We start from the raw sequence: 24,173 nt of genomic DNA, 5'->3' as shown, positions 1-24,173 counted from the left end.
GGCACCAAGGATCTTTGTTGCTCCTCAGCTTCTCTCTTACTGAAAAAATGGCAGCAATAATGTCAAAATAACACCCATAACAGTCCCCTACCCACTTTGCATGGGAGCTTGTGAGGTCTGGTTAACATTCCCTAGTCCTTTTGAACACTAATCATTTTCTTGAGTCAGAGCTCAGTCTGGAAACAGGGGTGCACGTGTGTGTGCGTGTGTTTGCGGTGGGCCTTCCCTCTTGACCCAGCTCTTCCACTACTTTAACACTGCCTCCCTCACTTGCTGAAACACCAGTAGCTCCCTCGTGTCTAAGCCACAGATTGAGGATGCAGCCCAGCACTGCCATATTCAGGATGAGCACCTATGGTTTCATGTATTCTGACAGGATTGAATTTTTAGAGGAACAAAGCCAAAACACATCTCAGCCCCACACCTCTCTCCTGATGCCAGCAGGGCACCTCGTGCACAGGCCTGTTGCTGAATGATGCTCCCTGGGAGCAGGGCATACTGGGGTCTTTGTAGCTCCGTTCCCCAGGGACCCACATGCATCCTCCCCGCTGTCCTGAAGCTGATTACACAGACCTGCCATGATGCTTCCATCCACTGCTCTACAAGAAGCAAGCAGAAACAGTCTCCTGGAAACAAGCAACAAACCAAAGTTTCCCTCCCCAGTGCCTCACCCCAGGAATGAGAGCCAGGTCCTGAAAATGGGGCCGCTAGAAGGAATAACCTCTGCTAGAGCAAACTCCTTGAGACCTGGGCATCGGCTTTGTCATGCAAGTTGCCTTCAGAAGCAGGAGGCCATGCATCAACCTCTGCACCACCTCCTCCCTCCTGCTGAGTATCAGGGAGATTGGACCAGACAGGTGTGAAACTACACTTCACTGTGACTGTATGGAGCAAAAACCCGACTGTCAAATCAGGTTGTCTGCTGCCATTTCAGATAACACAAGCACTGTCAAACCTAGGTGTGCGTGTGAGCAAAATCCTTGTCTCAGCTCCCTTATGAGGAGGCACAGACCCCATCCCAGGCATCATGGGAGACTGCCCAGGCAGTGTGGCTGCCAGCACTTGGTTCTGCAGCAGGCAGGCAGAGCCCCTAGCTGCCTCTCCTCATCGGCATCAGACCATGTCGTGGTTCAGTCTCAGTCGGCAACAAAACACCGCGCAGCCGCTCGCTCACTCCCCCACCCCTGTGGGATGGGGAGAGGATCGGAAGAGCAAAAGAACTTGAGCGTTGAGATAAGCACAGTTTAATAATGACAATAAAATAATAATTATAATAATAATGATAACAATGACAATAATGATAATATAATAAAAGGGAAAAGTAAAAAAACCAGAAACACAAACGATACAACTGCTCATCACCCACCAACCGATGCTGCCCGTCCCCGAGCCGTGATTGCTGCCTCCCTCCCCCGGCCAGCCCCTCCCAGGTAACACACTGGGCATGACGTTACATGATATGGAATATCCCTTTGGCCAGGTTGAATCCGCTCCCTTAGCTGTGCCCCCTCCCCTCCTGGCTGCTTGTGCACCCAGCAGAGCATGGGGAGCTGGAAAAGCCCTTGACTAGTACAAGCACTGCCCAGCAACAGCCAAAATATCTGTGTGTTATCTCAACATAGTTTTCATGCTAAGTCTAAAGCACAGCACTAGGCCAGCAGCAGTGAAGAAAATTAACTCTATCCCAGCTAAAACCATGACAGACCAGCACACACTGCTGGGAATTATCATCCTGCTTGCACTTCCACGGCACCAGCGCTGTTCTGACCCCACGCTGCCTTCCTGAGGAGTGTACCATCCACCTCCAGCTGCCTGGAATGCACATCCACAAAAATCACGCCAAGAACATTTTCAGCTGTTAACTAAGGCTATGACAGTTACCACCAGCTAAACTTCTAGCCCTTGTAAACTGGAGTCAAAGCTTCAGCTAAACTCAGCTTCAGCTAAACTACTCCATGGCATATCATCAACAGACCTGACAAGCTACTGTAAAAGCCTTAATTGAGGGTTTTGCCTATTTGCATTGAGCACTTCTGAAGCCTTGTAAGTACACTGGACAGCCTATGTGTTGCAAAACACTGCTGTCAATGTATGCATCTCTTGTTTCCCTGGAGTTGACATTCCTGTTGAGCAAATGCTGAGATGTCACTGAAGTGGGGCCTCTGACGGCGTTACTGCCTTTCCTGTAAGACTGTCCTGCTCACTCAGAGAAACAAACATTGCCCGTGGGGGCACCTACTGGGGCTACACTACTACCGACCTGCAGCAAGCGATTGGTGTAGAGAAGGGGGCAGCTGGGCAGCTGTGCATGTCTCCTTCATGGAAGCTGTGAATCTCACTGCAGTTGATATTAAAAAAAAAAAAAAGATACATGGTCAAAAGGGAGTCAATGGCCCTTTCCAGCTGGCTGAAAAACACATAGGTTAGGAGGATTGGCTTCCAGGCTTGCTGGGGTTTGAGGGAGAAATACTGCGTCCAAAATAAATGTTTTTTCAAGTTGATCAGGACTGATCAGCTTGCCTCTAAACCTACATCTTCACCTCATACAACTTGTCCCACCCTTTCCTTGCTCTGTTGGGATGGCTTGATCCAGCAAACTACTTTTTCTATGTGATTTTTTGTTGTTGTGCAAAAATGAAAAGCAGATCTTGGTATTGGACATTTCTGTGCCCTGTGCCCTGACGGCTGGTCCCCACAAGCCTGGAAAGGGCTACCTGCAACCGGGCCAGGAGTGGGGACAGGACTTCCACTCCACAGTAGGTGGGTCCTAGAGGCCGTCCTTCTACCCTGACCCACCCCATGAAATCTTTGCCAGTGGTAGCAGAGGAAAACAAGAGAGAGGCTGTTTTGCTGACGGACCAGAGATAAGGGGAGCTCTGCAGTTGGTGCCCCCTTCCTCGGCTGGCTCCCAGGGGCCCACCCTGGCAGGCATGCACCCACCGACCCTGGTAGAGGGGTCATCCACCACTGCAGCATCCTCTGACAGACTCTTCTTTAAGACCATGTGCCTGGTCAATGATCACAAGGACCTGAAAGATCATGTCTAGGTCATCAGGGATTTGCTGCCCCATGGCATATACACATAGACGTCCTTACATAGGGAGTATGAGTGCAGCTACAGTCTCTTTACGTAGAAGTGAATTTAACAAGAAAAGGGGAAAGCAAATAGGATGCAACTACATGAAGGGAAACTGAGTCAGGCCAGTGGTCAGGCATCCTCACAGGACCTACACAGGAGGGCTAGGCTGTTTCACAGCCTGCAAGATGAAGAGCAGGTGTGATCACACCATGCACCCCTGAACTACATAGCATCACAGAATATCTCAAGCTGGAAGGGACCCATATGGATCATCGAGTCCAACTCTCTGCTCCTCACAGGACTACCGGTTTAAAAAATTATCAAAATTCTGAAAAAAAAATAGGATCATTCTACAATATGGTAGTTAAATGATTTACCTCAAGTTGATATTACTACTTATTTTTAACTATTGTTACTAACAACTCGTGGAAAATAAATTTTCAATATTCCATTTCTTTCAGTCAGCTGTGCTGGTCTTTCATTTCACTGAGATGAGACAACGAGAGTAGTGTGCCTTATGGTTCAATCACTTTCCACTTTCTGATTCCCTTTCACTAACATCATACCTTTCGCTTCTCTGCACGGATGTTGTGGATCTCTCACATCTCAGCCCTTCCAATCCCACAGTCTGAGCGGAGAAAAGCAAGGCAGGAGCACTAGGAGGCCAGGTGAAGCAGAGGGGCCTGACGCCACACAAAGAGGGACCCGAGGCACCACAGCAGGGAGGAAGCCAAGCACCAGCCCGGAGAGGTTTTCTTCCAGAGCAGCTCCTCTGAAACCCACAGGGACTGCTTCTGTGTGCTTGGGGATGGGCAGCGCAATGGGGAACCCCACATGCTGCCTGTGACCCCACCTGTGCCTGCCTCCCCAGGGCCACAACCCATAGCCCCCCAGCATGGCTGCAAGCCTTCCCATTCCTCCCTGTGCCATGACACACCGCAGGAGAGCACAGCCACTGTACAGCAGAGCTGGGCATCCCCATCATCCCTTCCCAGACCGTTAGCTCACCCTGTCATTCCTGACCATGCCTGTGGCTCAGATACCTTGGATCCAGGGAAAGGGCTGCTTTATGGGGTGCTGCCATGGGACCAAGACAGGCCTGGCATCAGGCTCCCCTCTCCTCTGGCTGAGCCAGGAGGCAAGCTGGGCCGGCAGCCTTCAGCTCCCTTCCTGGCTGGGGATCCACTTTCCACGGGGCTGGCACCCGCATCCGCACAGCTTGAAAGCCGGGCCCTGGAGCCACCCTTGCCCTGAGCACCACATGGCTGCCAGAAGGGGTTTTCTTCCCGCTGCTCCCCTGCGCCTCCCTGCCTAGCTGTAGGCCTGTCTGGGGACAAGGTGGGGGCCAGGCCATGGCAACCAGCTCTGCCTTGGGCACCCGAGAAGGGGATGTGAGGCAGAGCTAGCACACAGGCAGCAGGGAAAGGCCAGACCAGGCTAACAGGGAAATGTGACTGGGAGAGGGAGCAAGGGCAAGGCCTGGCCACAGCCCTGGGACATGCCCTTCTCCTCCCTCCATGCCCTAGGCATGGCCCACCTGCCTCTGGGGGCATCAGGCCCTGGATACTCTGGGCTCTCCTGCTCTCTCCTCCCTGTGGGCAGGATTCCACTGCCCTGGCAGCCATGGGGGCAAGGGTCGGTACATCCTTGCTGCCTTCTCCACTTATTCCTCCTGCAGCAGAGGCAGCCCAGGCTTCCGAAGTGCTGGAAGCCCTTCCCATTGCCATGCACCCAGCCAGCTCTGCAGGCTGCATCCCTCTTCTTTCTCCTACTGACCAGGCCCGCAGAAGAGAGCAGGGTGCCATGCTGACTTGACAGCCTGCATCTACAGCAGTTGCATGAAATGAGGGCAGCTTTTTCCCGACAGAAGAAATCTTGCCACGGTCCTTCTCTAGTCTGGGCAGCGTTCCCCGCCCTGCAAGGACAGCCCTAAGTGAAGGCTCGACATCAGGGTTAGAAGGATCACCCTGTCCCCAGGCAATGGCCTGAATCCTCTGGTGAGGGACCAGCACTGCATGGCTGCTCTTCTCTTCTAGTCCCCCCTGCTAGCAGGGGCTGTCTTGCTGCCCAGCAGGTCCATAGGTCAGCCACCTGGATAAGCTCTGAGCAGAAATTGAGATGATGAGCTTATCCAGACCTGGAAAATGAGATCCATGACTTCCTGAGCTGTCTGGCAAGAAAAAGGTTCTTTGAGACAGTGTGGGACATTGCCACCTTTGCCATCTTCTTCATCTTTGTGGGTGAGTGCATAGCCCAGCACAAGGCATGTGCCACACAGCTTCTCTTGGTGTTGGCTTTGGCAGCCAGCTGCCCTAATCCCAGCAACCCATGCAGCCCCGCAGCAGCCCAATGGCAGAATACAGCCGCTCCATTTACATTCAGCAGGCAATGGCAGCAACACCAGCAAAGACACAGGGGCCTGGAGGAAACATTCCCTGTGTAACTTCCCCTGGTTGCAAGACTACTTTCATAACCATGCCGTCACCTTGCCTAACACTAGTACAGTTCCAACCAGCCTAGACTCAGATGGTGTTTGTAGGGTTCCCATGCCCTGTGAGATGTACAGCACTTTGCATGACTAACAGGGGTGAAAAAGTGGAGCAGACAGCCAAGAGGGTACCTGCTGAAATGCGGGGTGCTAATGGGGGCACATAGAGATTGATGCTGATGTAACTGCTCGCTTTTTTCCAGGGACTGTGCTTCTGCTGCTGCCCCTGGCGTTTATCTGCTGCTGCAACTGTAACTCCCCAAAACAACACAAGGTGATAAAACCCAGCCCGCTCCCCCAAGAATGACCTGGGACACAGAGGAGCTTGCAAGGCTGAGGCCTGTCCTGCTCTATCTGTGCTGCTTGTCAAAATGGGGGCAGGGGAGGAAAGCAGGCAGAGCACTGGACAGACCCTGCTCTCCCCTGCAGAGACACACTCATGTCTTAGGAGAAACACAGCCCAGCCACCAAGGGGGACATTCACACAGGGACGGTGATGGGGAAGAGAGAGCAGGCTGGACGTGCTTGAGCAGGCACAGACGTGCCCAGGACCTTTGCACTGTTCTGGGGAGGGAAGTGGTATCTGGGCTTGAGCACAGACAAAGCATGGAAACTATTTTAATTTGTGTGTTCATGCGTGTGTAAACTCCTTCCCCTCCTCTTTACAATGACACATTCTTTTCCAAAACTAGATTCCCAGAAGGAAAGTGGGCATAGACAACCTGGCAATGGAGCCCAAAACTTCCCTTTACCTCACAGCTGGACAGAACGACTTTTCCTGCTTCTTCCCTCTGCTGCATCTACAAATCAGACTCGATCTTCACCTTGAGTGCCAAAAGCTGCCTAGCCATTTCCATCTTCCTCTAAAACCACAGTGATTGCCCTTCCTATTCTCTCTATGCGGATGAATGCAAACCCCTTGCACGGTACCTGTGATGCCATCCTAGGCCAATACACCCACTTGATCAGTCAGCCCCACAATCCCCATCAGATACAGTAATGCAGACTTGTCAGCTACAAGCCACAGACCACCCTCAGCTACTGCAGCCAAAGTGGAAAAGAGGTGCTCCCCCCCACAGAGCCAGCAGCCATGGGAAGTGCCAGGGAGGGAGGGTGGGCAAGGACAAAGTAGGAGAAACTATTGTTTCCCTTCAGCTAGAAGCTGGGATTCTTTTCCAAGCTCATACTTCCTGATCATCAAAACATGCTGTGGAGCATCCTCATACTACAATCCCTTCTGGGATGACTGAATGGGAGGCCCAGCTATGCTTCTTTTCAGGGCTGTGGTGTCCAGGTCTTCCAATACAGGCTTAATTTCCAGCAGGACTGAGAGCAAAGCATAGCACTATACCTGGCTGTGAACATCCATTAAGAGGCAGGACAAGGCTCTGAAGATGCTTCAAAGCACAGCCACAGGTTCTGGAAACCCTTTTAGTCCCTGCTGAGACATTTGGAGCATGTCATCAGTGAGCCAGCCAGCTTTATTTGCTGCATCAACTTTAGAAACAGTTTGCCTCACTTTTCCCAGAGGACGCAAAAGCATGTGAAGATGAAACTGCTCTGTGCTAGGGAACAGTGGCTCCCTTCTCCCTATGGCCTTTGCAGAGGATGCTTGGGGCACCAAGAGAAAGCTTGTTCTTCATCCCAAAGATGAACAATGCCTCCAATTTGAAAAGCATCACCCCCTTGCCTAGCACCCTTACAGTCCTGGGTGGAGCCAGGTTTTCAACTGGTATAGGCCTTCTGCTTTAGGGATATTGTGCCCCCAGAGGTGATCCCATGATAAGGCAGGGTGGCCCTTTTTGCTAGGTCACATGCAGAACAAGAAAGGTCCGATTCTGTCCTGAGAACACCGACTCCAGAAGGCAGCACCCTGAAAGGCACCTACTCTTGAATGGGAATGGTGGTACATGCCCTCCGAATGCTTCCACCGTAGCTGGAAGGCAGGATGAGGCCAGGGATGTTAGGCACAGTTCCAAGCAAGCCCTGGCAGTAGCAATACTTGAGCAGACTGGCATCAGCACACATGAATACCTTTTGTTTCAACTCCAACTCAAGGAAAAATTTTTATCTTTACAAACATTTTGCCTTAGCTGAGATCAGCATGGAGACACTCTCGTCTGCTCAGTGCTGAGATGTTGGGACAAGCAGCATGGGATTCTGCTCACTGTCTGTCACTACTCTGTGGACGATGCAGAAGTAGTTACTGAGATGGAGACAGACTAGAGGCAGATGTAAAATAAGCTTTCTTCATTGCTGTCTTAGTCGTGGTTCTGCTCTGTCATTAGCCTGCTGCAATGCTGTTGCTGAAAGCTGCCTAGTAAGTGTCATCTTCTTAGTTCAGGCAACATTAATTCCTATTTGAATGGCATGTAGAAGCTCAGCAGCAGAGGCCTGTGGATCACAGTGTCTTCTGTGGCTCCAGAACCAGCAGCATCCAGGCATCAGCAACTCAACTGCTAGACCATCAAAGGAGGCAGCCAGTGAATCTAAGTAGCAGACTTCTACCTCCTGAAGACAAAGCAGAGATTCCCGGAGCAAATGGGAAAAAGAAAGGTGCTACCAGGAAAGGTTTTGCTCATGAGAGCTTCCCCAAAGCAAGCTAAAAAAAAAAAAAAAACAACAGAGGGAATAAAAACCCAACCCAGGAAGAGGCAGACAGTCTGATTATTTCATTCTACTCCAGTCACACAGCAGCATTCATCAGGGCATGTAACTATCAAAAGCCCTTGCAGTACTGCAGAGGTGCCCAAACTTCACACACACCTTGTGCTGCCAAGCAATTGCCAAAGATTGTGGCCCACAGCAGGTTTGAGTTGCATTTGCAAAGGGAGGGGTGGCTGCCAGTAGCTATCCCAGTATCAACCTCACCGGGCTGCAAAAGCAGAGCCCTTAGGGCCTTGTAAATTTTCTTCTGCGCTCAGAGGTTTAGTGGGGAAAAGAGATAGACTGTTAAGTGTTCTAATTGGTGGATCCTTGTTTTACCTTTCAAATCACAGGGTACCAGGCCAGAGCTCTGGGCCAGCCTCTCCTGTTGAATCCCACCTACCACTGCTGCTACCCTGTTCTTCTGCAACAGTCATCTGGGCAGTGTCCTGTAGCAGCTACCACTGCCACCTAGCAGTCCTCATGGCACAGCCACTGTGCATCAGAGCTGGAAGCAGGACAGGTATTCCATTTCGCACACTCCTGCCTGCCAGAACTGAAGATGACTATTTTCATCAGAAGAAAACAACGCACACTGGGTTGCATATTACATCCCTATCAGCAGGAAGCTGAGCTGCAGAGGATGCGGCAATATTGATTGGACTGCACACAGTAGCGTGAATTAAAAACAGGAGCCTATTCCACACACAGGGAGGGTTAACGAAAAACACAGACAGCTCCAGAGAGGTTATTAACTATAAAAATACTCTAATCTGAGAAGCTGTTGATGGCTAGCAGATCCACGCAGGCGCAATCACTTTCTAAGCAGCGAATGGTCTGGAACAGAGCAAGGGTTGGTAAATGCATACCCAGGGTCATGACCGCAGCTAGTCATAAGTATAACTGGCTGGAATTGATAATGAGTCTGCTGCTGCATCAGCCCATCCAGGCCTCTCTACCTTCCACCTTTCATTACTTACTAACTCACATATTAATCAGTCACAGCCCGATACTCATTTGTAGGCTCTGTTACTGCCTGCAGCCTGTATACTAAAATGTGTTAGACCAAGCACAGCACCAAGTGTCAAGTCCTCAGAGAAGGAGGCTGCATCAGTAACAAGGCTGGCACTAACCCACTCAGGGATCCCACAAAAAGACAGAAAGGGAGGTCACAGATGAGGTAGGCCACACACACCCAGAGCAGAGGTCTATGCAGGGGAGGTGAGGGGAAATCAAAGCAATGTATCTATCTCTAGTGTCCATCCTTGGAGCTATTCAAAAGCTGGTCCTGGGACTCTGGCTTTGGGTGGCCCTGCTTGAGCAGGGGAATTGGACCAGACAGACCCCAGACGACCCCTTCCAATCTCAACCATTCTGTGATTCCCTGATCTCTTCCTTTTAAGCACAGCATTCTGGATAGCACTTAACAACCATGCTGTCAAGATAGGCTCCAATGGCACTCACGTTTTGTAGGGACTTCAGTGAGCCTGCAGTCCTCACCTCAGCACACATGTAGGCTCCTGGGTAAGATACTCCAGTGAGGAAAGCCAGCAGAAACACAGGCTGGACAGGGCTCGCTGGAGCCAAGCCAGAGACAGGTGATGCTTCATCATCACTTGACAGCCAGCTCCATGAGCCAACCCAACCCAGTCTCAGTACCTACAGCCTCTTCCAAACAAGGAAAGTTTGGAAAAAATACTTCAGGTAGTACCTGGGTGTCAGACAGCACTGGGCTGAGACTACACAAACCAGGCCCAGCCTTTGAAGAGCTGCTCAGCTCTGCCTTCAGAGACCACTAATGTCCTCCAGTAAGGCAAACAGTAATCTAGCATGCATAACTATGAACAGCCACTCACTTGTAAGAGCACATGATCTTTGATATTCTTTCATTCTCAGCACTGACAGCCCACAGTAGCATGACAGGTCTGAGGATCTTTATTTCACAGTTATCAATGGCTGGAGGGTTGAGTTACATACTGTAGCATCCATAGGTAGGCAGCAAATCATAGTAACAACACGGTACTCACTTTGGGTTTAATGACAGGATGTGAGACTGCGTAGCTGTGCTCAAGGTACCGAGGCAGCTCCAAAGGCTGGCAGTGAAAACAAGATACTAAACCTGGAAAAAACCAATTGGCCCAACTAGGGCTTAGGGAAAAAATATATATTATCACATTGATGCCAGGGAAAAAAAAGAGTTCAAACAGCAGCAAGTAAGAATATCCCCAAAGGGGAATCAGTAACATGGGCATGGACAGAGCAGACAGGAGAAGGAGAAGCTCAGGGCTGGTCATAACCACAGCTGGACCAGATCACAGAAACATATTTCACTACTTGAAGCAGCATGCCCTACACTTTTTGTGGTGTGTTAAATGGTCTGTCTTCATCCCTTCCCAGCCAGATCACAGTCCAGCAGTTAGTTACAGCACTGTGTGCAAATACAGTCAGTGAGAGTGGTCCACAGCTCCCCATCCCTTATAATGGACTAGTGTAATTCATCAGAAGCTTGGAAAGTGTAAACCACACAACCCACATGAGAACAGAGACAGACGGAAGCTCTCACCAACCACACAGCATTGCTTGGTGCCCTGCTCATGCAGCAGTCCCAGACAAGGCTATTCAAATTGTGTCTGGATACACTGACCCTACCCTGTGGGAGGCCACATGGTAATGAACCACAGCACTCCTCGGGCTGACCTGGACTCAGCTGGCATGTTGAAAATAAAAAGGGAGACACTGGAAGTACTGTAAGGTCTTGGACACTCCACAGGGAATTAATATGGCCTGTAGTTCCAGTAACTGGAGAAAACAGAGATCTGGAAAGCAAGAAGAAAAGCAGATGAGTTCCTGTATCCTCTGGGCCACAAAAGAAAGAGCATACAACACGTGTGTGAAGATTGAGCTTTACAGCATTACACACTCCAGCGCTGCACTGCAGAAGGGCAGATTTGCTGCTACTGCCACTGAAGAGGCTTGGAGCTCACAGTTACTTGCTCAAGGTGCAGCTAGGTCAGCTGCAGAGCTGGAACTGAACACTGGTCTACTGGAAGCTAGGTTGCTGAGGTCTCCATGACTCCTCTCCAGCACCCTGGCATTTCCTCACATCCAGCTCATGACTGAGAACGCACAAGTGTCTGCCTACTCCTCTCCATCTAGTCACTAGTTCAGCAAACACATTTGCCACACTACTACAATTAGTCAAATGGCTGTCTTCTAGGCAGTGCCAGCCAGCTCCCTGACTCCAGAGACTGACTCATCGCTTGTTTTCAGTTTATATGTAAATTGTACAGAATAACATCACATCAGACTTTTAGGAGATCCGCGGTCCTCTCAAAATCCAGAGTTAAAAACAAAGTCCCTTCTCTAAGGCCATTACCTTGTCCTTCAGTTGCTGGCAAAGCTGCAGTGAAACTGTGAAGAAGACAAGGGCATCATTTAACCATGGTACAACACATTCCACTTTATGGACATGGCTGACTTCATACCGCTGGTTGCCAAATTCACTGGAGTGGGGGAAAAAAGAACACAGCTTCACACACAACAGCACAGAACACAAAACTCAACTGTAACTGTCTCCATTCTCACAGATGTAATTTCTACTACATTTAAAACAGCACCTGGTAAAGTTACCAAATGCAAGCTCTCAGCCTGCCTCTGATCAGATTTAGAATTAAGCTAAATCTAATGGGGTTCAGGTAGAAACTTTACCACTTTCCAGAAAGGCACAAAGGCAGGAAACGCAGTTGGTGATGCCAATAACCTAACGTTCGTTTTGGTCAACAATTCATCTCCAGGCAAACTCATAGCACTGTATCGGCGGGCTGTATCCTGAAAAGTCACATCTTTGGGCCTCTATGACCAAGTCATTAAAGAAACACTATGATGGGCACCTGTGCATTCACAGGCACAGCCACAGCAAGTGACTAAGTCCAGCTTCTCCACTTAGCAGATGCTACAATCAAAACTGCATACAGCCATTGGGATCTCATCCTCAGTATACTCCTACACCTGTTACACAGCCCTTGTAGTGACTGTACTTACAACATGGCTCCAGGGTTGTGTAAAATGGACCCTCCAGCAGGCTTGAAGTTCTAGAGGAGAAGGAAAAGGTCATTAGGATTTTGACGCAGTAAACGAACTACTTAGAAGGAGGACGTTTAAGGTTTGCACTTTCAGTAGCCTGACATCAAGAAATGCCTACACTGAATCTGCCTGAATACTCCATCATTTGGAATCCATCTCATTTGATCCCTTCCTGCTCCTTCATGAAAAAAAATCTACACAGTGGCTGAGTCCAACCTAGCTCCAAATTTTAGCACCACAAAAATGAGAAGATCCAGAAGAAAAACAAAAGATAGGTTTTAGGAAAAATACCCTTCTAGAAGGACTGTATCTCATAAAGCTTAGAGTTTAATTCTGTTTTTACAGGACATCAAGCTGACCCAAATGCAACAGGTGAAGCAGGAAAGTATCCATCAAAACTCCATTCAGAAAACCCAAGTTGCTACTTCGATGTGGATTAATACAATTATGACCTTCCAAAATTATGCAGAATTATCAACTATATTGTAAAGATAAAGTGTTACTTGGCAAAAAGTAGTTACTGGCTTTCTTCAGAGAATTGGTTTTTTCTTCTGGGCTAAGTGGCCATGCCCCAAACTAGATTTTGAGACAGTGTTCTATCTGCAGCAGATCTAAATGCAGACACTTAATACCAGTTACAGTCATTTCAGCATTATCTTATGCATATAACATTGCACCTTGTAACAGTGCAATCTCCTCACAGTGGGATGTAGGGAGAGGTAAATAAACAAGGCCCAAGAGATAGTAGGCATCACCTTGGTTGTGCTGGGCTGCAGCACGTGGAGTTGGTAGACAGTCAGGCACAGCTTATTCAGGTTAATATAGAAATTCACAAGGACGTCTGGAGGCAGAGCAGGGGTGAACATTTTCTGGTGAGAAAATAAGTAGTTTCTTTGTCAGTGAAAGGACCATTATTTCAATGCTGGGAAATCACTACCTTTTTCTAAGCCATACTACAGTTACTCCATAGTGAGAGGGACATTAGGAAAGAAACAAGGACTGAGCAGCTTGCAGGGAATGGTTGTTCCTCTTGCTGCACTTGATCAAATGGTGCATGCATGATCGTGACAAAAGAGGATGGAGCAGTGTTCACAAGGGCAAATCATTCCTCAACAGGATTCCTGAGCAGAGAACAGAACCTACTGTCTGAGAACCAGAGTCCTCACATCCAGGCCATCTGCTTTCCCACAGGAAGATACAGAGCAGCCAAAAATGCTCAGGGTTTGCACTCACTTCAGCTCTCTCTCTCTGCCCCAGGAGACACTTCAGAAATCCACTTCCACCAGGATGCAGCACAATATCTCAATTGTTGCATGTTGCCAGGCTGTATGGAGATCTAGACCACCACATACTTACTGTGAGACCAGTGGAGACAATCTCTGGTAGAGTCAGAGTGGCTGGAGTGGTAAGCCGATTTCGGGCTCTTGAGAGCTGTAACATCACAGCATCCATAAGCTACAAGGTAATGTACAGTACACTGCTGAGTGGAGATCCTGGGACAGCTCTGGATAGTGTGCTGCAGAATCCTACAGCCTTTTGCAAGTGTTAGAACAACAACCGACAACAACAACACTCCCTTGCCCTTCCAGGAATTGAGTTTAACTGCTACCACCATCGTAGACTCTTGTAAGACAGGAGTGTTTAATACCAGGGACTGAAGAGAGAACAGCTATTCATTAGAAGAATAAGAAGAGAACACGAGATCAATGACTGATGCCACAGAAGCATCAACACACTCATCATCAGCTCTTCTGAAGAGCAGGCACTAAGGAAGAAGAACAAGCTGTGTTCTAGTTCTCCCCATTCCCACATCACAGGTACAACAACTGCTGAATGGCTCTCCGCTGTTCATAACCATTTATGAGCTAGGGCAGGCACTAGAGAAAAGAACCAGCTCATTGTGAGCGCAGTCCTGCCAGAAGCCACACTTCAAAGGCTCTATTCAGGCAGACTTCCTTTTCCAGAAAAAAAGTGGGAAGTAACATGTCTGTTACAGAGCTCACAACTGCTAAGACAAAGGTATTTTATATTATGACTGATTTCTCCCCTCTGCTTCCATCCAAAAGTAAAAAGAAAAGAGTTTTATTACCTAGCTGCTTCTTATTAGCAGCTCTTGCCCATGTGGAGAGTAAAAAGATTTAGCTTTCTCATGTTTGATATTGTGATGGATTCTAATGAGTAAGTCAAAACTCGGGTAGCTTCAGAGAGCATTTCCAAGCAGAGGGCTGGACTTTATTGCCATGCAGCAGCTGGTCTGTATCAGTCCGCATCAACTACTACTAGCAAGTAGAAGTCATTTTCAAATCATCAGCAATCATGAGTACTAACCATAATCTTTTGTTTGCTGATGACTGCCTCATTTCTTCTCTCACAAAAAGCACTGACTGACAGGGAACCACGTCATCCAAAAAAGATCAAGGGAGTTGCCAGATCCCAGAATATTACTGCTGTGCAAGAGGGCACCAACTGCCCAGCTTACTATTCACCATGATGTACAACCCTGCTACTGAAGCTAAACTGGTATAGATTCATATCAAATATGAAGCCACATGGATACTCCTTGACACAGATATGTATGGGTACAACTGGGGAATCCATTTCCAGTAAGAGACTCAAAACAGCAGTACGCATTAACTGTGTTTAACACAACAGATGGAGGGAAGAAAAATGCACATTCCTACCCAAGCAGAGAGGGCTTTCTCCTCACCTTGAGAACCTCTGAGCCTGTTTTGAACTGGTAGTTAACATCTCTGTTCATAAGCAGGTAAATGGCTTGGTTAACATGGTTTCTAGCGTCCTGGATCTGCAAAGGTACAAATGCAGTCCTATTAAAGAAACACTATAATACACATTAGAAAGGAGAGGTTTCCCCAATTATCTCATTGGCCCTAAGAAAACGGTGACTTCCCAAATGTTAAGGCCATTTTTGTCCGAGTACCAGACACTTGCTAACACAAATCTACCACTGCTGCCCAGATGCATTATTGGGTTCTTCACTCAAGGACCAGAGATGCAAAATATCTGATAGCTGTGACTTGGACTGTCAATAAAAATATTGCTGCTGCCCCAAAGGAACAGTGACATCAGGCACTCTCATCCTGGGAGGACTCTGATCATGACTGTTCAGGTAGGAATTCTCACTGTTGATGGTATATGGCCATCATGTTTAGCAACACGTATAATGATTTCTTCCTTAGGAACTATTCAAGCTAAAACAAATCATGTCAACTACATCAGTAGCAGCAATGAGCAGCAAACACTTATTTCTAATACAGCATCTCTGGCAGTATTCCAGAGTCCTTCTAAACTGTAATTGTTGGGGTTAAGAGTTATCTCCAGCATCAATAAGCTGCCATTGCACTGCTCATGTGGAACTTGACCAGACTCAGGACACAGCTAGCTCAAGTCCCTCTCAAGCAAGATGGCTTGCAGCAAGGAGACAATTATCAAAGCATGGTTGATAAGTGTATCCCAGTGTTTTCATGGGAGCAAGGACAAGGCATGGGAAGAAGAAAACGGCCCTGGGAGAAAGTGAGTTGCATTCAGTTCCAGGCAGCAGCAGAAAAACTGAAAAAAGCAAAAGGGTAAATTGGAGGGTGCAATAAATGGAAAAGATAAGCAGGGAAGCCTGTATGAGAAGTGGCTGCTGGGAGATGGATAACACAGCTTGGGATATTCGTAGTTTGATACACCCACGCTGCTCCCCGGCAACCCCAGATCCCAGCTCAGCCTTATAGAGGCCTCTCTGGCATAAATCTGGTCACTGGTTCCTTCTCATCCAGAGCGCAGGGATCACAGAATAGCCCTGCTCTTAGAAAGCACAAGGCGCTGTAGGCTGCAGAGAGAAGAGATGATAAAGTCGACTGTCAGACTGCAGAGAGACTCTGCAGGTACTTGGGCTGTGGCATCTCCAGACATCACCACCTCTGGCCTTTACATCTCCCACATGCTTTTGAGCAAGCTAAGTGGTTCCTGACAGCGTCACCCAACCCAGTGATGCCAATCCTGCTATTTTAAGGACTTGCTTCATTACTATTCTCCCTTGATTTTGCTCTGTTCTCTAATCAAGCTCCTCAAAACTTGTGTGCCTGCACTTGTGCTCCTCAAAAATGTGCCTATACAATTTCTTACTGATGACTTTACTTTGCACAGAGAAACAAAACTCCAACTGGCACACTCACTGAGGGAAGAAACTCACAATACTTTGAGATGCTCGTTTTTAATTCAGACAGGACAAAGATCTCCCAATAATCTCCATAAATGCTTCTGCACAGAATCCTTCAGTTCGCTCACATTCTACATCTGAGCAACAGTAGAACACAAAACTCTTCCAAGTAAATAATGGAAGGTGTTTTCCATAAAAGCTGGTAGAAGCCTATCAGCCAGGCAGCAGTACAAAACACCCACAAAATAAGATGCACTGCTGAGTGTTATCACAAAAACTTCCCAGACTTGTTGCAAGACATAAACTCAGTCAAGTTGGGCATTAATAACTGACATACACAATTTTCTAGATTTCTACAAAGTTACCTGGTAGAGCTTTCACTCCACTGGCACAACAGCCATGCGAAATTGAACTCAAGACAAAATGCACCAATCACCTAGAAGAATCTGAGCCATGGCATAATGAAGCACATGGAACACATCTTTCTCCAACCTACTCAGCTATGACAAAGAACCTGTGGGAAACTATGTCTTCAAGATCAGGCACTAGATCAGGTCCTGAAATCAGGTATCTCCCACCAAAATGGTGGGAGAGAGATTCAGTGTTCTGGACGGCCACATGCCTTTAACTCCATAACTGCGGGAACTCCGCTATGCTACAGGAGCACAATACAGTGAGATTTGTTCTCAGCATAAAGAAATGCTTCCATAAGAGGATGAGAGCAAGCTGTTTGTAGCCTCTGAAGTTGCTCTTTTCCCTGGTAGCCTGGGTTGTACAAGCAGAAACAAGGCCAGTACTGCACAGGCACCCTCAGCACTCCTTTTAAAGGATTATGACTGCTATGCAGACAGCCTTCAGCTCGCTGGTGTTTCAGGAGCAAGCAGAACCCACCTCTCTCTCCTAGTATCATAACTGAATTTAATTGCATCTGTTTCCTAATGTGGGATGGACGTAACCTTATCTCTCAGGAAGCGAGGGGCTACAGCTGCTGCTTGGAGGGCACAGATGCTACAGAACAGTAGGCATCTAAAGTTAACAGTACCTGCTGCAATTTCCACTGCTTGTCCTCCCGAAATGCAAAGTGCAGGAGTTGATTATTTCTGGGCATTTTCAGATTTATGTCCTTGAAGAAAAAAACCAAACATGTGAGAGCAAGCAATCCCCATAAGCAGAAAACGGAGACTTGCCAGTCCCACTCCATTCTGTCTCCCAGACCACCTCGGCAAGCTGCTTTCAGCAGTCCTGGCATGGCCAGAACCTCAGTCCTTCTACAGGAAGATGTTAATTCAAACGCTAAGTTGAAAGGCATTTAGTGAATTGGGATCCAGGCAGGACACATGACTTCATCTCAGAAGGCCCCCAAGGAAATTTGATATTACACAACAAAGGTGGAAAAGGCAAGGAATCCCCACGGAAGTCGACCCCACCACTCACCATGGAGTGTGTAGCGGGTAGGAGGGTTAGAGGCTGAATCTTGACAAATTCCAACATTTGCTAAAATGTTAAGGATTTAAGGCCTATTAAGGAAGACTGACAAAGAATACTTACTGATCACTGGTTAAGCATAATAAGGATGACCTCTCCCCTGAAGTCAAAGTATAATAAGGATGACTCCCACCCCTTGATGGTAGTACAAAGCAAGAAGCACAGCAAGTACTCACAGCTTGACACAGGGCATCTCCCTGCAGTGTCAACACACCTTTCACCTGGTCTGTGCTGGAACGAGAAGAAAGATCTGGGCAACACAACTCACAGGAGGCAAGAGACACCTACTGAAACTGCCAGCCCACGCTGCCCTTCCTTGTCCCATGTAGCTAGCCACGTCCCCCTCCTTCCAGGCGTCAGCTGGGGTGTGCAGATGAACTCTAGACACACACTTTCACATCCCCAAGCTTTTGGCCTGCAGCCAGCGGCTGTCATACTCTTTATGAGCCACCTCACTGTAACTGCCCTACCTAAAACATTATGTTAATTTCTGATCCCATGCTTATTTTGTGTATTACCTATCAACAATTTGGTTGCTGTTACAAACAGCTCTAGCAGGCACAAACAGAAGATATTAGATGAATTACTGACATTGGAGTGCTATGTGGTTCATATGGGAGTTGAAAGCTACAAACCCCACCCTGCCACCCCAACAAGAAAAAACAAACCTTTAAAAGGTCCTGCAGGATGGCTCACATCTACAATGAAGAGTGGGGGAAGACTGAAACAGCTGGGCCTTCAAGAACTCAGACCAGCCATACCTTACTTACCTTTTAATAGACAGAGAGTGTTTAGATTTTTAAGCTTTTTAAGATCCACCTTGCAACAACAATGAATGAAAACTAGAATCAACTTTAAGATCTAAAGAATGCAACCTTCCAACCCAATAGAGAATCATTGTTTCATTCTATAAAATGCTCACCATGCTGCTTCTAAGGACTAAGGTCTCCTGCTTTGCAACAAGCTTGCAACCTCTGCTAGAGTGCAGCTATTCAGACCAAGGCCTACACTGAAGATCAAAAAATGGACAGCTGTTTCAGAATAACTGCACTTCTATAGCACCTTCTGCACATGTCTCAGCTTGCCTGTGCGAAGTAGATTTATTATTGCTATTTTAGGGAGATTAGGACAAAAGTTAAGATTTGTCCGCAGTCAGAGTCAGAAACTTAGCCTAGAGCACAATTCAGGTCTCGTAACTGCAACTCCCTGTGGCCAGAACTAGAAAAACTCCCCTTGGCAAAACTGCTGACAGCAGTGCACTGATGCAAGAGATCAGCGCGTGGTCAAGAATCAATGACTATATTATAGGTGTCAGCAGGAAACGGCACTAGCCTGGCTGAGGCAGCCCCTGGAACATTGCTACAGACTGTTACATTAACCTGCCATTGAGTTTGTTTTCTTGAGGCGAAATCTCACACTGAAGAAGGCCTCTTTACTCTGGGGGTGCTGCAGAGACCTCTGCCGCAGGCGCTCATGGAGCGGCGCCCTTTGCTGTAGAGGGAAGCCCCCAGCACAAACACAGGCACTGCTAGGAACGGGGGCAGCAGCCCAGCAGAGCGGCAGTGACCTGCTGACCGCCACCCCCACTTACCCTGACGTGCTCAGCACAAAGTTCTCTGGCTTGACAGCTCCTCCTGAGCCACTCGCGGGCAGGCTGAACCGGTGAGAGGCCTCCTGCCCAAGAGAGGACATAGCGAGTGCTGGGGCATCCACCTGGGCCCAGTACACAAGCCAGGAACAAAGACAAGGCAAGAATAGAAACGTAGATGCCAGCAAGTGGACGAACACAGAGTGGTCACCTTTGCAAGCCCCCCGCAACCCACCTAGCAGAGTACATGGATTTGCCCTTGTCCTCCTGCAGGACAGGCACAGCCCAGGAGAAGGCTCAATGCGTGCAGCTCATGGTGAAAGGCACTGGAAATCCCACGCTCCAGCTCTGCACCCTGGAGAAGGGCACGGGGGCCGCGCTCAGAGGGGTCACCAAGCTTTCCGCAGCAGTAGCGACACAGCCTGGCCCTGCATGCCCTCAGGTACTGTGGCGCTGCCCCAGGCTGCACAGGGGCAAGCACCACTGATCCCTTACCCACATGGAAAGTCTGGAGTGAAAACCAGCCCCCCTGACTGGTTATACTGGCTGGTGACTGTCCTTTAATCACACTTCACCCTTAAAACTATTACAAATTCTTCAAAACAGACACATATATATACAGAGATCACAGGTTGTTGTCATCTGCTACTGAGTCACGTCCTTGGTCAGCACTACAGCACTCCTACCTCCACATTTTTGCCCCTTCTCTTGCATCACCCACTAACCCCCTGGAAAGAGCCGAAGCCAGCAGCCCACATTCAGGCTGGTGAAAGGTGCTGCTGGCCTGGTTCAGCTGAACACTTCACACATCTGAAAGAGGCAGGTACTAGCAGAAAAGTGGATGTATTGAGGAAAACATGGTTTTGAATGAGGAGAGTGCTACTAGCTGCTGCACAAGTAGTAGCTTGTCAACCAAAGGCTATCGTGTTAGTTTCCACCATCACATGGCAGAGTTACAGAGAGATCCAGATTCCCTGTTCCAGAAAATGTTCGCATCTTGGGCAAATGTCTGGCAGGCAGATCTGGTTGCCTCCATGCGCCTTTTCAAAGCAGCTCCCTCAGCAAAGAAGGTCAAGAACAGAGCAATCTAGGGGAAATCAGCTTTACTGTGAATCTTCTAGACCAGAGGGCAAGCAAACACTTGGGACAGCACTGGACATGCATGATGGACCTTTCTGTGCACCCTCTAACAAGAATTTTTTCTCTGGGGGCAATCTACCACCATTCCTCCCATGGGAGAGCAAATAAACCCACAACACAAAAAACAGATGAAGCAAATTAACCTTACCTTCAAAATATCCTGCAGCTGTTTCAAAACAGCATGGACTTCTTCTTGTAAAAGCCATTTAAATTCTTCTTCCTACATTGTGGAAAGAGAGCAATAGAATCATTAGAAGTCTAACTCTGGAAATAAATCTCTTATTAGACGTCTATGAAAATTATTTAAGTTCTAAGTATACTGCTGTGTCCAAGCTGTTCACATCACATACTAGTAGGAGAAGAAAAAGTTTTCTTCCTGATTTGTTGAAAGGCTTACTCTCCACTTCTCTGCCCCAGCCAAATGAACTGTCCTCACTTTTGTTCTTTAAGACAGCAGCATTCCTACAAATCACTGTACCAATAATCACAGAATTAGGAAAGAACAGGCATAATAGGATGCAAATTTCAGAACAAAGTACAGATACTGCTGCTTCAAAATCTGGGGCATCTTTTTAAGCTGCTGGGGTGGGCTGACCTTGGCTGGCTGCCAGACACCCAACCAGCCTCTCCCACTCGCCCTCCTCAACAGGATAGGGGGAGGAAATAAAATGAAAAGCTCGTGGGTGGAAATAAAGATAGGGAGATCCCCTACCACTCACTATCACGGGCAAAAAAAATCTCAACTTGTGGACAAATTTGTTGCCAATTATATGGTGAGGAACAAAGACAAAAACTAAAATGGTGTGTCCCCCCCGAGTGCCATTTAACCAAGCAACAGCAGCCTAAAAATAAAGCAAGCTGAACTGAAAAGCGGGTGGGGGGAGAGAAAGGCCGAGGACTCCCAATCATCTGGGCAAATTCAGTAACAAGCAAGTTCAGATCTGATGACGAACCACCTCAAGCCCCAGTCAGTTGTCGGCTGCAGAGAAGCCTGTGTAAAGCAGATCCTCAAACCAGAGCTAAGCGTTCCTGTTAAACCACAAGACCCCATGCAGAATATCATCAGAGACGTGGGAACAGAAACAAGCAAGGGACAAAGAAGAGATTGATGCTTGCTACTTTTTAAGGGAGGAAAAATTTTCCACACAGAAAGTACTGGAAGGGAATGGATTGAGTGGGCTGCTCCCAGGAAAATTGGAAAGGTGTGGTCAACTCAGATATTTAAGCCTGTGGTTTCTCAACTAGACAGTTCCTGTTTGCCACGAGACACATAAAATAACTACACACTAATGTGTCATCACCTTATGCAAGAGTTATATGAACAAAGAGTAGGATAAGGATGGTTTTGTTTCAACAAACATTCACCCAAAGCAGGTACTCACAACAAACCTAGGTTATCCTTCAAACCAGCGTGGATGCAAGACCACTGACTTTCACCATTTAACCCTCTTTTGGGTTTCTGGGCATTATACTGTCTTACTAGATTCCTTGCTCTTTTGTCCTCTGTAACACTCGCTCTCCTCCAGGTTCCCAAAGGGACAGAAGTCATGTAGGTGAAGCAGATGCGTTTCATGCCTCCGCCACCCCACTGTCACCACGCAGATTTTTCTACTTCACCTCACCCTGGGTGTCCTTCATCCCCCTAGTGACAGCAAAACATCTTCCCCCCCCTGCACTGGTATTACTTTCAGACTAAGCCAAGTTCATTCACCATGCCTGTGTGCTACCCATCTGAGTTTTTGAGGAATGCTAGTCATATCATTGAAAATCACATAAATTTTATAAAAACCTGGTTTTCACATGCAGCTTTCCGCCTGGCCTGGACGCATCTCCAAAATTCACCCCTTAGATAGGAAGCTGTCCCTACTTCTTGCAGCTCATGCCCGCGGATGCCTGCAGCGCCAGCTGGTCTATGTCTTTCCTACCTTTATCAGGTCAACAAGGCTGCTTTGAGGTGCCTGCCTACCGTTTGTTAGGTCTGGCCTTCCATCAAGCAGCGCGTTGGGCTGGCTATGAAAAAATGAAGGTCACGTAACACATTCCGTTGTTTAGGGCGAGCGGGGCTGCCCCCGGCGCCAACGCAAGGACCGGCGTCAACTGCAGCCCGGCCCCGGCGCTGCTCGGGGCGAGCGCCAAAGCGGCCACCCTGCAAGCAGCTTAGGGGGAGCCCGGAGGAGGCCGCGGCCTGCCGGGTGGCTGCGGGCCCGAGGGCAGCACGGCAACGCAGCCCGGGGTCGGCCCGAGAGCCTGTTCCGGCCGCACGGCACCGGCCCGCCGGAGAAGCTGCCCCACGGCCTGCACAGAGCGTCTCAGCCCTGGCGTGGGGAGCCGGGGAACGAACGGCGGCGGCTCCCCGCCCGCGGCCGGGCCGCGTCCGGACTCACCAGCACCGCCCGCTCCGCCGCGCTCGCCATGGCCGCCGCCATCCTGCCGCCCGCCCCGCCCCCGCGGCCGCCCCGATTGGCTACAGGCACCGCCCTCGGCACCGCCCACACTTGCACGTCCTCCGCCCGGCGGGGCGGCCGAGGCGGCGTCTGATTGGGCAGCACTGCCCTGCCTGAGCAATCGAGGGGCGGGGGGGCGGGGCCAGCAGGGCGTGGCGCCAGGGGGCGGGACAGCACGTCCCCTCCCCCGCGAGATGAAGCGGTGCGCCGGCCCTTGCGGTTACTGCCGCGCTACGCACGTCGTCCTGCTGCACCACCCGCAGCCGTAGCTGGCTGCATGCCAGTTGGGATAAAACTGAGCTACACATAAGAACCCTCCAGAACGGGTAAAGACGTAGAAGTTTCAACAGTTTACTCTCAAAATTCTGAAATCAAAATAAATTTATTCCAGCACTGAAGTCTTTCCATTGATTTTGGTGGGTTCGTTCCTGCAGCAGACATACTGCAGGCGAGCGGCGGCCAAGCGAACAGCATCATCATCTTCACCACGGCTGGAAGAGAACATGTTATTCATTCACAGAGCAGGTAAAGCTTCTGATACTGCCAGTTTCTGCTGCGAGCACGCCACCGACTCAGCAGCCTTGCTCCACCACATTCTGCACTGCTTTTAATCATAGTGCTAAAACTGGATCTTCCTTACTTTAGCACCTGTAGCTCACTTTAACTGAAGGACACCATTAAACAGTACTAGCCCATTATGCCTCAGTACATGAACACCTACTGTTATTCAACCACAAACACTGCCTGGATCATCAAAAAGCAATGCTCTGGAGGTTGCAAACACTTCAGTGAAGAGAGCTTGTCTTGGAAAACACCACTTGCTGCTGGGTGAGTGCTCAAAAAAATGCCAATGCTAGAAGGAAGCTCCAGACAGACCAGTTGGGCCACCAGGCCCCCAACACTAGAAGTCATCAACACCAGAATCTTCCCAGACCTCTATCTCTCATCATTCTCTGCTTTAAAACTAAGCCTTCATCCTCATCTCAGTCCAGAAGCACACAGCCCCTCTGCGTGTGGAGGCTGGAATTTCTCTGAATTCAACCTTTATAATGCCT

General features: G+C 48.7%; 1 protein-coding gene across 10 annotated transcripts; it reads right to left on the bottom strand.

Annotated features, from left to right (window-relative positions):
* Positions 1–1,228: 1,228 nt before the first annotated feature.
* Positions 1,229–23,141, bottom strand: ROGDI (rogdi atypical leucine zipper). Of its 10 annotated transcripts, XR_010374700.1 has the most exons (14): positions 23,059–23,141; positions 20,823–20,894; positions 19,538–19,620; positions 18,123–18,177; positions 17,504–17,584; positions 15,004–15,099; positions 13,653–13,751; positions 13,052–13,165; positions 12,255–12,304; positions 11,590–11,716; positions 10,241–11,029; positions 9,678–9,733; positions 2,261–2,338; positions 1,229–1,812 (listed from the first exon to the last, which is right to left on the bottom strand). XR_010374700.1 is itself a non-coding variant. In XM_064462325.1 (11 exons), the coding sequence occupies exons 1-11, from the start codon at positions 23,098–23,100 to the stop codon at positions 10,988–10,990; spliced, it is 861 nt and encodes a 286-aa protein (XP_064318395.1). In that variant the 5' UTR covers positions 23,101–23,141; the 3' UTR covers positions 10,088–10,987. The 10 variants fall into 10 exon arrangements, 1 of the variants encoding a protein (XP_064318395.1); XR_010374699.1 differs by having other exon boundaries at positions 2,261–9,733; XR_010374695.1 differs by having other exon boundaries at positions 1,229–8,169.
* Between the last annotated feature and the right edge of the window lie 1,032 nt (positions 23,142–24,173).

Source organism: Phalacrocorax carbo, chromosome 10 (assembly GCF_963921805.1).
Source record: "Phalacrocorax carbo chromosome 10, bPhaCar2.1, whole genome shotgun sequence".
NCBI classification, from domain to species: domain Eukaryota; kingdom Metazoa; phylum Chordata; class Aves; order Suliformes; family Phalacrocoracidae; genus Phalacrocorax; species Phalacrocorax carbo.
The sequence above is the reverse complement of the archived record's forward strand: the minus strand, read 5'-3'. Positions and strand labels throughout refer to the sequence as shown.

Excerpts from the sequence above, each read along its gene's own strand:
- ROGDI (XM_064462325.1), bottom strand. The coding sequence starts at position 23,100 with ATGGCGGCGGCCATGGCGAGCGCGGCGGAGCGGGCGGTGCTG. Across the intron at positions 13,166-13,652 it reads TTGTCTCCACTGGTCTCACA|AAAATGTTCACCCCTGCTCT; the intron begins GTAAGTATGTGG and ends TTTTCTCACCAG. Across the intron at positions 11,030-11,589 it reads GCCAGCAACTGAAGGACAAG|ATCTCTGTTTTCTCCAGTTA; the intron begins GTAATGGCCTTA and ends CTTGCTTTCCAG.